Here is a 12,850-nt window from a genome sequence, read left to right as displayed (position 1 = left end):
TTTGACCTCATATAAAGATTTTATAATGGTTTAAAGTTGAAGAATTTTTTTACAAAAAACGGAAATACTAACCAATATCCCTTATAACCCTTTTTAGGGCTAAATAACTCGGTCAATCTTAACCAATTAAGCTATTTTTAGCCTAAAAAATAGTCAATCCAAATGACTACAATCTAGGAAAACAATCTATTCATTCCAAGATTATATGAAGAAATTAGAGAAAAAAAAATCTATAAAAAAACTCGAAATTGTAAAAGAAAAAGTTGTTTTTGTACATACGACTCAAACACAAACAAGTAACAAATGACAATTGATCATCATTCAACACTTTTCTACAAGATTCAGACATCAAGAATCGATTTTAATATAACAAGATTCAAAAACCAAAAATTAAACACTAATCTACAAGTATAGTTACACCTTGAATCCACACACAATTGATTTTAAAATAGCAAGAATCGATTTTAAGATCAAGAATAGATTTTAACATCAAAAACATAATTCAAACATGTACAAATAATCGATTCATAGCAAGATTTTAACATAATTCTTGAACTCGAATTCAAAAACATAATCGCAAGATTAACAATCATATCTTCATGGAAAGAGTGAAACTTGATGATCAATTTGAGGTCTATTAGGACTCTTTTATATATGATGCAAAATTTTATTGATGGTGGAAACAAGAAAACATCATTCATTTCCTTTGGTTTCCAATATATTAAAGTTCACTCTTGTTTTATCTGTCGCGGTCGAAACTACAATAATTGAAAGATGTTTTTTTTATTCATGATAAAACTTCGGAGACTTGCATAATAAATCGGTGATGATTTTATAAATAAAGCGCATTGATTTATATGTACAAAAAACACTTATTAATGTTAAGATCCAAAACTTCATTGAAAACAATTCGAAAAACAAGTATAAAAAAGAGGTGAACTTAAAAAAAAAAAGTAATATATACACCGGTCTCTCTTATCTAAATTAATTGGAACTTTAAATTTTGTTCGCATGTTACTATTTCTATCAAGAAAATTTTAGTGTGCTCCACCTATCAAAAGGTTCATCCCTTGTATATGTAATAAAATTCTTGTTATATAAATAAAGTTAACTGAGATTGCTTTCAAGTAAATCAAATCCAACTTTTTTTATTGTTTCATGAGACGGAGTACGATCACCGTTGAGCGATTAAACATGGTAGCACGTGACCACCTCTTGGAAATAACCCCAGTGACACGTGGCATGCTCCGATAAAGGTAAACAGAGAATGGCATTTTAGAGAATCTTGGTAAAGGCAAACCCTTTTTTGTAACCAAACCGATGTATATAAACAATCCCCATAAAAAATCTAACTTCCCCCTCTCCTCTCTCTCTCACTCTCCACAACTCCACTTCTCAGATTTGTTCTCTTTCTTCCACTTTACACACCTCCAACATGAATTGCCTTCAAAATCTCCCAAGGTTTGTTTCAATTTCACTAATAATCAGTGCTAATTCGTCGAATAATTACTACAAATCTGTTTACATTTTGAGTTTTTTTCAGATTGATTTCAGTTATGTCGTTACAAAGCTTCGGAATTCAATCTGCAATTCATCCATGTTTTGTCAATACGATGGTAATTAAACTCCATTTCCATTTCCACTTAAGATTATATGTGTTAACGTATGTTTATCACTATCGATTAATTTAGCGTGATTGTAATTTTATACGTTTAGACAAATCAATATGAAAAGCGTTTGATGAATGCTACTGGTCTCCATAGAAGCTGTTTAGTTAAGGTAAACTTCATTTTAGTTTCTGAAGATGAAATTCTTCATCGATTTTTATTGTGTCAAGACTTTAGTGTCACTAATTATACTTTGATATAAACAATTAATTTGCATCTGATTCTTTAGGTAACACCTAGCTCAAGTACATCTATCGACATGGAAGGTGCTAAAGAGAGTGAAGAGAAATCTGATGTTTATAGTAATAACATGACTGAAGCCATGGGTGCTGGTTAGTTCCTTCATAATTATAATGTTAGTAATGTGTACTTTATTAATAATTAATCTTATGAAAGATTTAATGGAGAACCTTATTTATATTTTAAGTTATCATCAAAAAGAGTTTTAATAAACAATTTGTTGCTTATAAATTGATTTCAGTCTTGACATATAGACATGAGCTAGGAATGAACTACGACTTCATTACTCCAGATTTAATCGTTGGGTCATGTCTTCAGGTGATTTTCCTTTATCCAAAATATGATAAATCATCCATTATAAAATGAGTTCTGACTTATTTTATTAATTAATATCGTAGACTCGTGAAGATGTTGACAAGCTTCGAAGTATTGGAGTGAAAACCATTTATTGTTTGCAACAAGATTCAGATCTTGAGTATCCGAAAGATATTTAAAATACAAAACTATCTATTTACATCAAGTTATAAAGGTTACATAGACACATGATTGTTTCTTTTTCTTCTCAAGGATTACCCTTTAGAGAGGGACATTTTTTTTTTCCCTTTACTTGTTTTGTTTTAGATATTTTAGCGTGGATATTGGTGCTATTCGTGAATATGCATCCACTTTTAATGACATTCAACACTTGCGTGCAGAAATAAGGTTGAGTATGATTTGTCCAATTGTGCTTATTTCTATAGACTTCTTTTTAACCTTTTCATTTAAAGTTCATATTTTGGTCAAAAGTTAGGGTGCGTTCGGTTGTGAAAAATTGTTTTTATTTTTCTACAAAAAGTTTTTTAGAAAACAGAGTTGAGTTTTCGTATTCATTTTTCATTTAAGAAATTTAGAAAATTTTTGAAAACTGTAAAAATCAGTTTTCTAATGTACATACAATTTGGAAAACAAACAAAAGGTTTTCATTTTCTTGGAACTTTTTTGAAAACCGAATCAACCAAATGCATTTTCAAAATTTCCATTTTCATTTGAAATTTTTCTTGAAAAACTAGACAACTTTTCACAACCAAATGCACCTTTAATAGTGAAAACAACAATCTACTTTTATCAATTTTTTTTTTTATTTTTTATTTAAGCACTAAAGTATTTCCTATACCGAGTAAACCATTAAACTATCATTAACCTTCTAAAAAAATCATTTTATATACGGTTTTGATATTAGTATAAAATACATAAAAACACAACGTATTTAACTACTTAGTTAATGAATCAGAGACTTTGATGCATTTGATATGCGGTTGAGGCTTCCATATGTTGTGAGCAAATTACACAAAGCCATCAATAGAAATGGAGGAATAACTTATATACATTGCACCGCTGGCCTTGGAAGAGCTCCTGCAACCGCGGTATACCTAAAGTCTTAACTTATCAGTATCACTATCAGTATCAGTATCAGTAATTATGGTTATTATGGATTACAGCTGGCATACATGTTTTGGGTTCAAGGTTATAAGCTAAATGATGCTGTGACTTTTCTACTGGTAAATTTATTTATCATCAACATTAAAATCATATAATTAACTTATCGGTATCAGTATTAACAGTAACAGTAATAGTAACAGTAACTCCTGATTTTATTTCTATGCAGAGTAAGCGGTCGTGTTTTCCCAAAGTGGATGCTATAAAAAGTGCGACAGCTGACATTGTGAGTCATTATTGGTCATAATTTATAAACCCAAAAATTATGTGAAATATTATTGTTAGTTAATGGTAAATTGTTTGCTCATGGATTTAGGGGTGTGCGCGGTGCGGTTTAGTGCGGTTTCGAGTCAAAACCGCAAACCGCACCGCATATGCGGTTTGAATATTTTAGAAACCGCAAACCGCACCACAGATGTTCAAACCGCATGATGCGGTGCGGTTTGATGCGGGCGGTTTATGCGGTTTGTGGGGTTTGATGAGTTGTTTAACATTAAATCTATCAAAAAACTAAAAACCTGACCGGGTTAAAAAAATGATTATTTTCATTTTATAAAAACAAATACAATTTTCGAGTTAAATCGTTTTTAATAAATTGTGACTCATGTTACTATAGTTTTGTAAGTATCATTGTTATTGCTTTATATTGCCATTATAATTTATATATTCTTGTAAACCATGAGATCTTGATCTAATAGTGATTTAATGTTACGTTATAGATATTTGGTTATTGTAAGAAATATATTTATATACATCATTTTTAAATCGTGATTTGAAGTTATAACAAAAAAAAAAGAAAAAAAAGTATATATATAACATGCGGTGCGGTGCGGTTTGAACCGCAATTTTATAAATACAAACTGCAAACCACACCGCATAGTGCGGTTTGATAAAATGATGAACCGCAAACCGCACCGCGAAATTCTAAACCGCATTATACGGTGCGGTTTGGTGCGATGCGGGCGGTTTGTGCGGTTTTTTGCACAGCCCTACATGGATTGATCTTTTTTTTTTTTTTACAGCTTACTGGCCTAAAAAAGAAACCTGTCACGTTGACATGGAAAGGCGATAAATCTTCTATAGTGGAAATATCTGGACTTGATATTGGGTGGGGTCAGGTTAGATTTTCAGAATATACTTTTGTAAATATAATACAGTAAAGTTATATATTTAATTTAATTTTTTATAGAATGAGGTCAATCATAATGATTAGAGTAAATTATACGAATGGTCCTTATAGTTTGGGGTAATTTGCAGGTTTGATTTTTAATTTATTTTTTTACTTCAGAAGATCCCTACTGTTTGTTTTTATTGCGCGCTTGGTCCTTCTTTTACCTAAAAAGACTATTTTGCCCTTCATTTTTTAATTTATTTAAATAAACACACCCTCAATTTCACTTTCACCTCATATTACCTTGCTTTATTTAAATAAATTAAAAAATCAAGGGAAATATAATATTTTTAGGTAAGACGGGGACAAAACATTCAACAAAAACAAACTGTAGACTTTTTGAGTTAAAAAAAAGTTAGGGACCAAACATGCAATTTACCCCAAACTATAGGGACCATTCGTGTAATTTACTCTAATGATTACTAGCTTTGTTTCTTTGTTGCAGAAAATTCCACTGGAATATGACGAGAAGGAAGGCTCGTGGATTCTCCATAAAGATCTACCAGTAATTATCTCCTTTGTTATATAATCTATAGACTAAATTACATAAATTTCAAAATGGTCCCTATGGCTTACAAAAAGTCACAAGTTTAGTCCCCAAGTATTTTTTGACATGAATGGTCCCTGTTTCAATTTCTTGCATGTTTGTTCCATGTGGTTCCAGTTTGCTTCATGTGTAAAATTACTAAATTACCCCTGGTTAGATATGTTTTTTAGTTGAATAATATTTTACAAACCTGAGGGACCATTTATGTAAAATACAGGAAGGGCGTTATGAGTACAAGTATATTGTGGATGGTGAATGGCTAACTAATGAACATGAACTTGTTACTCCTGCCAACAAGGATGGCCACGTCAACAACTATATCCAGGTGTGATTTTGCTTCCATTTCATTAATTATGCCATTATCTTCCCAAAAAAAATTAAATATCATTAATGAATGATATTTATTTAATAGAAAAAAACACTGAAACCCTAAATGATGTAGGTAAGTGATAATGACCCAAAGAGCGTAAGCAGTGAATTGTGGGGGAGATTGGCGTGTGATGATTTTGATCTATCAACAAATGAGCGAGAGATCATAAGGCAGTTCCTGGACACGTGTCCAGATGACGTGTAATACTGAAGTCATAGATATCAATGTCATATAGAATTGACTAGGGTACTAATATGATGCTTAATGTACAAGTTGTAGTTGCACTTGGTTAAAGGCCAATTTGGTCATTTAGGAATACTAGGTACTCTAATAAACTGTTGTGACTAACAATATAGAAATGTCATATAATATTCAGTAAATGGTATAGTGGTTGTTATTGTATCGGCTTAAATATATGTTCGAGTATAACTTTGCAAAAAGGTTAAAAGGCAAGAAAATGGAAAGTAATTTTACTTATTTGTGTGTTATAGCATCTTTCTTTTTTTAATAAAAACATCGTATTTTTTGGTATATAACTAACACATTGTATTTTGAAAATTCACTCATGTTATAAAATTATACATCGTTATAGGAGTGAAATGCATGTATTGTATATTTGGATAAGTTTACTAAAATCACCATTTGTGAAAGAGCTCAACGAAGGATCCTAGCCACAACAAGGCTATCTACTCTCAAGACGTATTACAAAACTACAGTCCAGAAGGTCACATCGCCACTTATGAATGGCAATTAGATCCATGTTTCTGGTGTACTTGTTTCTCTACAAACCTTGATAACGCATGAACCTAGCTAAATTTTTTTTGCTCCAAATAGTATACATAATTTAATTCAATCATCTGAAGGAAGCCTTCCTCACAAACTTCATGCAATCGCTAAAGCACCGAGCAAAGGCACATGCCATCACGCGGTGTTAACCAATCTAAAGGAGAATCGATCAAAGCGTTTGAGTGGTGAGAGAAACAACATTAAATCTATGTTTGGCGTACTTGTTGAAAAACTAGTTGTTAGCTAAAAAGCTAACTGATAACTTTGTTTGGTAGTACGAGCGTTTAGTTTTTAGTTTAAACAAAACACTTCAAATCTAAAAGTTACTTCATGTAGCGTTTAACAAAACGCTACTAAGCTTTTGAAATCAAATTTCATAATTACCTTTAAAATATTTATTTTTAATCAGTTGTGTTTTTATGTAATTTTACATATTTCAAAAGTTTCCAGCTACTTTTGTTAAAGACTCATATAACAAATAAAAGTTACAGCTTCCCGTTACCTGTTACTTGATACACGCTAATAGCTACCCGCTTCCAGCCAATAACTACTTTTTCCAAACACATCCTAAGTACTTTTCAAAAAGTTAGTTTATAAGATACTTTTTAGGTTGTTAAACACAACAATATAAAAACGTTCGAAAAATAAGTTAAATTCTATTATAAAAAGATTGTATCCATACAAACTAAATTCACCTAAACAAAGGATTAAACATGTCTAGTCGTGTTAAATTCCATTACCTATTTCGAGCATTTGATGGTTGTGTTGGGGCTTGTTCTTCAACACTTAACAAATACATCGATCTTAATAAACAATACCGAGAAGAATAAAATGTTATTTCACTATTTGTTTAATGATCATCTTGTTTTTGTTTATTGTTCTAGGGTTGATTCATGATTACGTTTTGCGTGAAAATCGACATCGACGACTCCTTTTCTTCTGTTTTAATTCGTGATTGGCCCAGTTCATTTTTTTTTAGTTTTTTTTTTTACTACACTCAAATTTTCAGCCATGCCTAGCTTTGCCGCCTTAAGCTGCCACCATATTAGCCAAACCCTTTGATGTGATCACATTGAGCCCAAATAAAATAACTATAGCTATAAGTAATGCACCAATCCAACTCGCCCAACCTTTTATATATATATATATATATATATATATATATATATATATATATATATATATATATATATATATATATATATATATATATATATATATATATATATATATATATATATATATATACACTAAAGTTCCCAAGAAAAGGAATAGTAAACATGTTATTTTTTTATTAGAATTGTTTCCAGGATTATTCACTACAAGGAAAAAAACCATTACCGGCGACAAAAGTCGCCGGTAAAAGCCCCAAAAGTCACCGGTAATACTAATAGCGGCGACACGTCACCGGAATCGCCGCTACTGCCTCGTCGCTATTGATCAGTTTGTCGCCGCTAATGATAATAGTCGCCGCTATTAGTATGTCGCCGCTAATGACTATTGTCGCGGCTAATAATGTTATCGCCGGTAATGACCGGTGTCGTCGGTAAAAGCGTCGCCAACAAAAGTGTCGCCGGTAATTTTTTTTCAATTTTTTTTTAAATAATGATTTTCGTTGCCGGTGATAATATCGCAAGTAAAAGTGTTACCGGTAATAACAATATTCGATTAAATATCAAAACCAATAGTGTCGACGCTAATTACAAAACAAACATCCTATTAAATATCAAACATAATAGTGTCAATGCAAATTACAAACAAACATCCAAAATACAATTAAATATCAAAAGTCATAATATTCGAGTAGCAAAACAACAAAAGTACAATCTACCAAGTAGCAAAACGAAACAACATATGCAAATAAAACTCATTCTTACATACCCTCATCGTCGTTCCCATCGTTTCCTTGATTATTTTGGGATTGAAAAAACAAATAAAGTTCATCCCTACATGCCGGGTCGGCGAGCATTGCACGAAGATTTTTCAACTACATAATCAATAACAATATATATAAACTTATAAGTTAGATCATCAAACATAAACAAAAACTATTAAAATACATTGTTATTTTTAAAGTAAGATAGAAAACCAAAGTACATTGCTATATTTTTCACTTGGGACAAAAACCAAATTACCAAACTTTTTAGCAAATAACCACCACAAAACCAAAACTACCAAATCAACATGCATTTTACGATGCTAAAGTAGATTGTTATTTTACCTGTGATGGTTGTGATGGTGGTTGTGATAGTTGCGAAGGCTGTGGAATCGTCGGGAGACCAGAAGGTTTGCGGCCAATGCCTCTAATGTGGCCACGTCGCTCTCCTAATACTTTCTCGAACGTAGCTCTTTCTTGAGTTGGCGTTAACTCACTTTCACATTGAGTTTGTTCTAGCAGCTCTTCAACTAACCGATTCTGTAACTCAAAAAGTGAGTAACAATTAAGTATAAATAACATTTAAATATATGATAAAATTATAATTAAATACTTACATATTGTTGTTCCGATTCAATAGTAACAAATACACCATTCTTATCGGTATGAGCTTTGCGAAATGTTTCCACTCTCTTAAGGTTCTGTTTAAGTTTAAAAATTAGATTATATTTTAAATAAATAATTACATGTATCGTATGGTACCTTCTTATAGCAAGTACTGCTATACGAGCTCGAACCCCCACGATTCATAGTTGTTTGCTTTTCACGGATTTTTTTGTTCCTTTCTGAAGCAATTTTGTGTTCGTCAGTTTGAAAATACTCAACTGTCTTCTCCCAGTTATCAACAAGCATACCATCCGGAGGATTTGCCAATGCTCTCGGGATATCTTCATACCCTCCGACCATCTTGAAATATTCTTTTGCGTCGGCTTTACGCTCTCGAAAACCTTTTAACAAGGCTGCTTGAAAACTCTCTGTCAATAGAGTAGCTTGTGCATCCTGGTACATTTGATTGAGATCAAACTTTGTCTACAATTAAAAAAAAGTTAACCAAGTAAAAAACAATTATAGTTAAACCTATAAAATATATTTAAATAAATAATTACCGCTAAATGTTGTAATACAGTGTCCTTTATATCAGGGGAAACTCTTTTCCAACTCCATTTGTCGAAAGGGACAATCTGCCACATTGTTTTCCCAACTTCTCGGGAAAACATGTATCCTGCCTCTCCTACGGGATTAAATGTGATATCCCTATCATATTGCATGCCTATTGGTTTCCCCTGGTTACGCAAGATTGCTTTTTCAAGCTTTATATTTTTTGCTTTTCCTCGAACTTTCCTTCGGGCACGTTCCTCAACTACAAATGTAATTAAAAATTATTAGAAACGTCTGAGAAGCCAAATAGTAAATAAAAATTCATGATAAGACTTACCGTCCTGCTCGTGCTGGCCAGGACCTCTACCACCTTGGAAAGGTGGGTCCTCAGCTCCGTCTCCCCCATGTCCACGGCCCATGACAGCAGCCATGGTAAACATAAACAACAGCCACACTCTCATCATTTCCTGAAAAATTATAAGATATACAAATACAATTTTTATTATAGATACACATTACATAGAAATAAACATTTAGATAGGAATAAACATTTAGATAGGAATAAACATTTCTATTTAAACTAGAAATCCAAATAAAGTTCATATTACAAACACATATTACAAATACACATTACATAAGAACTATTCTAATCAGAATCTTCCTCATATCCTTCAGTGTCTTTTTCGGTATCATAGTCAGAATCGGTGTCATCGTAATCAGTATTGCAATCAGAAACATCATTGACTCTACCAGTTGGCGGAGGAACTTCAGATGCACTTTCTACATCAACAATGACTCTAGGAATGTTTTGAAAGTACATGCTGAAATCGATAAAAAGTGGAGCATCGGATGAAGAGATATTTTGAAGTACATCGACATCGTCTACATTTTCGTGTGAGACATTGCCAACATTTTGAACAAGGTCATCGTTCGATGGTAGATCCCAAATACTTCGATGATTAACATGCTCGACAACACACCGATGGTTATTGTTTGGCTCTCTGATGTAGAACACTTGTTTGGCTTGTGACACATATATGAGTTGATCATCTTTGTATGCTTCGCGTCGTGTGTCGATACTGGTGAAACTATCACTAGAAATAACTCCTGTTCGTGTATCAAACCACTTGCAACGAAATAGTACAGTTGAATAATCATGTGTATACTTCAACTCTATAATCTCTTCTAACTGGCCATAATATTTCTCGCCTTTCTCACCCACCGCTAAAACCCCAGAGTTTTGTGTTGTACGTTGTGTGTCACGACTAAGTACCATAAACCTAACACCATTGACTATGCATGCGGTGTAAGAATAGACATTCATTTGCGGGCCCATTGCAAGAACCGACAACTCTTTGTGGAATTCTAGAGATTTTTCTATTTTCATTTGATGAACCTAACAATTATAAATTAATATGTATTATGTATTCGTTAGATCAATGAAACAAATTTGTTTATTAATTTATATTACCTTTTCACGAAACCAATTACGAAATTCTCTCTTTTCATCACTTTGGGGATGCTCAGATTTGAATTTCCTATGTTGATGACCAAAAGATATAGATTTAAAAAGATAAAATAAAAAATTAAGAATGAAAGTTAGAGATAAGATTAATTACTTGATATACTGTCTGACTTCTTCACAGCTATTCAATACAAACCATTCCATGTTATGCATTTCCGTTAAATTAAGAGTTTTGATTTGAGTTGTGCTGGTCGGTCGACATTTAGACTCAAACATCCAAAACTTTGTTTTTTCAATGACAACATCTACATTTCTTTCCGGACGATTCTTTACATCTCGAAGGTACATTGAACAAAATGATAAAGCTTCTTCAGCAACATAACCCTCAGCTATAGAACCTTCTGGCTTCGCCTTGTTTCTGACATAGTTTTTTAGTTTTTTCATATATCTCTTGAATGGAAAAATCCATCTCATACAAACCGGGCCTCCAGCAATTGCTTCATCAGGTAAATGCAAAAGTAAATGAACCATAATGTCAAAAAACACCGGAGGATAAATCAATTCTAACTTGCACAAGATTGCAATAATGTCTACTTTTGCTTTCCTCATATCCTCCACCTTCAATGTTCTGGAACAAAGTTGCTTGAAAAACGTACAAAGGTCTACAATAGGTGTAGAAGTATCTTTGTCTAACAACCCTCTTACTCCAATCGGTATCAAACGTTGCATAAGAATGTGGTGGTCATGCGATTTCAACCCAATAATGTTAGTATTGGTATCGTTCACTTTCTTACTAATGTTAGAACCAAACCCATCCGACAGTTTAACCTCTTTTATAAATTGACAAAAGAGTTGTCGACTAGATTTCGTGAAAGAGTATCTTGCCTGGGGTCTATGAAACTTGTCACCATTCTTTTGCAACCATTCATTTCTCCGAATGTTTAGAATTCTCAAGTCCTCTCGTGCATTTGATGTGTCTTTGCTTTTATCGTTCATTAGGAGAGTACCTAACAAACTCTCGTCCATATTTTTCTGGACATGCATGACATCTATGTTGTGTTTCAACTGTAGAGAAGACCAATACTCGAGTTCGAAGAAAATGCTTCGTTTCGACCAGTTCAACTCATAATCTTGCCGCTTTGGCTCCCCGCCTCCATGCTCAGGATGTTTACCCGGTTTACGAGTTAGTAGACAACCTAGTTGCTCTTGTATGTCATCATTACTAAAGTGTCTCGGAGCGGGTCTTGTTTCTTCCATCCCGTTAAAGTCCAACCTCTTTCTTAACGGATCATTAGCATCTAGGAAACGACGATGACCGATATATACGACTTTGTTTGTTGCACGGTACGAATGAGTGTCTTCATTGCAAGTAGCAGATGCTCTATACCCTTGCCCACTCCAACCTGATAAACTACTACGAGCTGGCCAATCGTTTATTGTCCACAACAATATAGCTCTCATCGTGAAGAATGTGTCGCATCTTTAATACGTACGCCTGAGTTCCACAACTGTTTAAGCTCTTCCACCAACGGTCTAAGGAAAACATCCATATCCTTACCTGGAGCTTTCGGTCCTGGAATCAACAAAGTCAACATGAATGATGACTCTTTCATACAAAGCCAGGGTGGCAGATTGTATGTGGTGAGTATCATTTTCTCTCGACTCCCACATCACATCGTTGATTAAATCGGCCATTTCGTTACTTGGCAAGACGACTGGAGGAATAAAATATTCACCATGATAGATCCAAATTTTGTACGCCTTACTGAAACCATTTATAAATATATGGCGTTCAACTGCAGTCGGGTACTTGAAGTAACGGTTATCACATTTTTCACATGCACATCTGATTTTACCATTACTATCAAGGTGCGACTTGGACTTCTCAATAAAAGCTTTGAGTCATGCTTGGAACTCGGGATGGTTTCGATATGGATTAGTAGTCCAGCTTTTATCAATAGACATGATGTTGCTGAAACATAATTTTGGGTTTAGAGTTTAGTATACAGAATTAGCATTGTTTTTTTTTTCCAATCCACATTTTTTTTAGATCTAAAATAATACAAAAATTAAGTAATAAAGAAATGAAAAAAA

At 33.1% G+C, this 12,850-nt stretch overlaps 2 protein-coding genes across 3 annotated transcripts; one reads left to right on the top strand and one right to left on the bottom strand.

The window, feature by feature from the left end:
• The first annotated feature begins 1,331 nt into the window (after window positions 1–1,331).
• On the top strand, window positions 1,332–5,873 carry LOC145015706 (phosphoglucan phosphatase DSP4, amyloplastic-like). 2 transcript variants are annotated; one of them, XM_078974178.1, is made up of 14 exons: window positions 1,332–1,461; window positions 1,544–1,616; window positions 1,717–1,779; window positions 1,897–1,999; window positions 2,149–2,225; window positions 2,306–2,382; window positions 2,529–2,609; window positions 3,178–3,310; window positions 3,386–3,445; window positions 3,553–3,609; window positions 4,406–4,501; window positions 5,000–5,059; window positions 5,319–5,426; window positions 5,544–5,873. In XM_078974178.1, exons 1-14 carry the CDS (start codon window positions 1,436–1,438, stop codon window positions 5,673–5,675), a joined length of 1,146 nt encoding a protein of 381 aa, XP_078830304.1. In that variant the 5' UTR covers window positions 1,332–1,435; the 3' UTR covers window positions 5,676–5,873. The 2 variants fall into 2 exon arrangements, with proteins under 2 accessions (XP_078830304.1, XP_078830305.1); XM_078974179.1 differs by lacking the exons at window positions 1,332–1,461; window positions 1,544–1,616; window positions 1,717–1,779 and having other exon boundaries at window positions 1,897–2,022.
• Window positions 5,874–9,937: 4,064 nt separating this feature from the next.
• On the bottom strand, window positions 9,938–12,217 carry LOC145016557 (uncharacterized). The gene is made up of 3 exons (XM_078974835.1): window positions 10,911–12,217; window positions 10,783–10,829; window positions 9,938–10,668 (listed from the first exon to the last, which is right to left on the bottom strand). The coding sequence occupies exons 1-3, from the start codon at window positions 12,215–12,217 to the stop codon at window positions 9,938–9,940; spliced, it is 2,085 nt and encodes a 694-aa protein (XP_078830961.1).
• Window positions 12,218–12,850: the final 633 nt, after the last annotated feature.

This window comes from Lactuca saligna, chromosome 9 (assembly GCF_052625555.1).
Source record: "Lactuca saligna cultivar CGN05327 chromosome 9, ASM5262555v1, whole genome shotgun sequence".
Taxonomy (NCBI): domain Eukaryota; kingdom Viridiplantae; phylum Streptophyta; class Magnoliopsida; order Asterales; family Asteraceae; genus Lactuca; species Lactuca saligna.
This window is presented reverse-complemented; position numbering and strand designations above follow the sequence as displayed.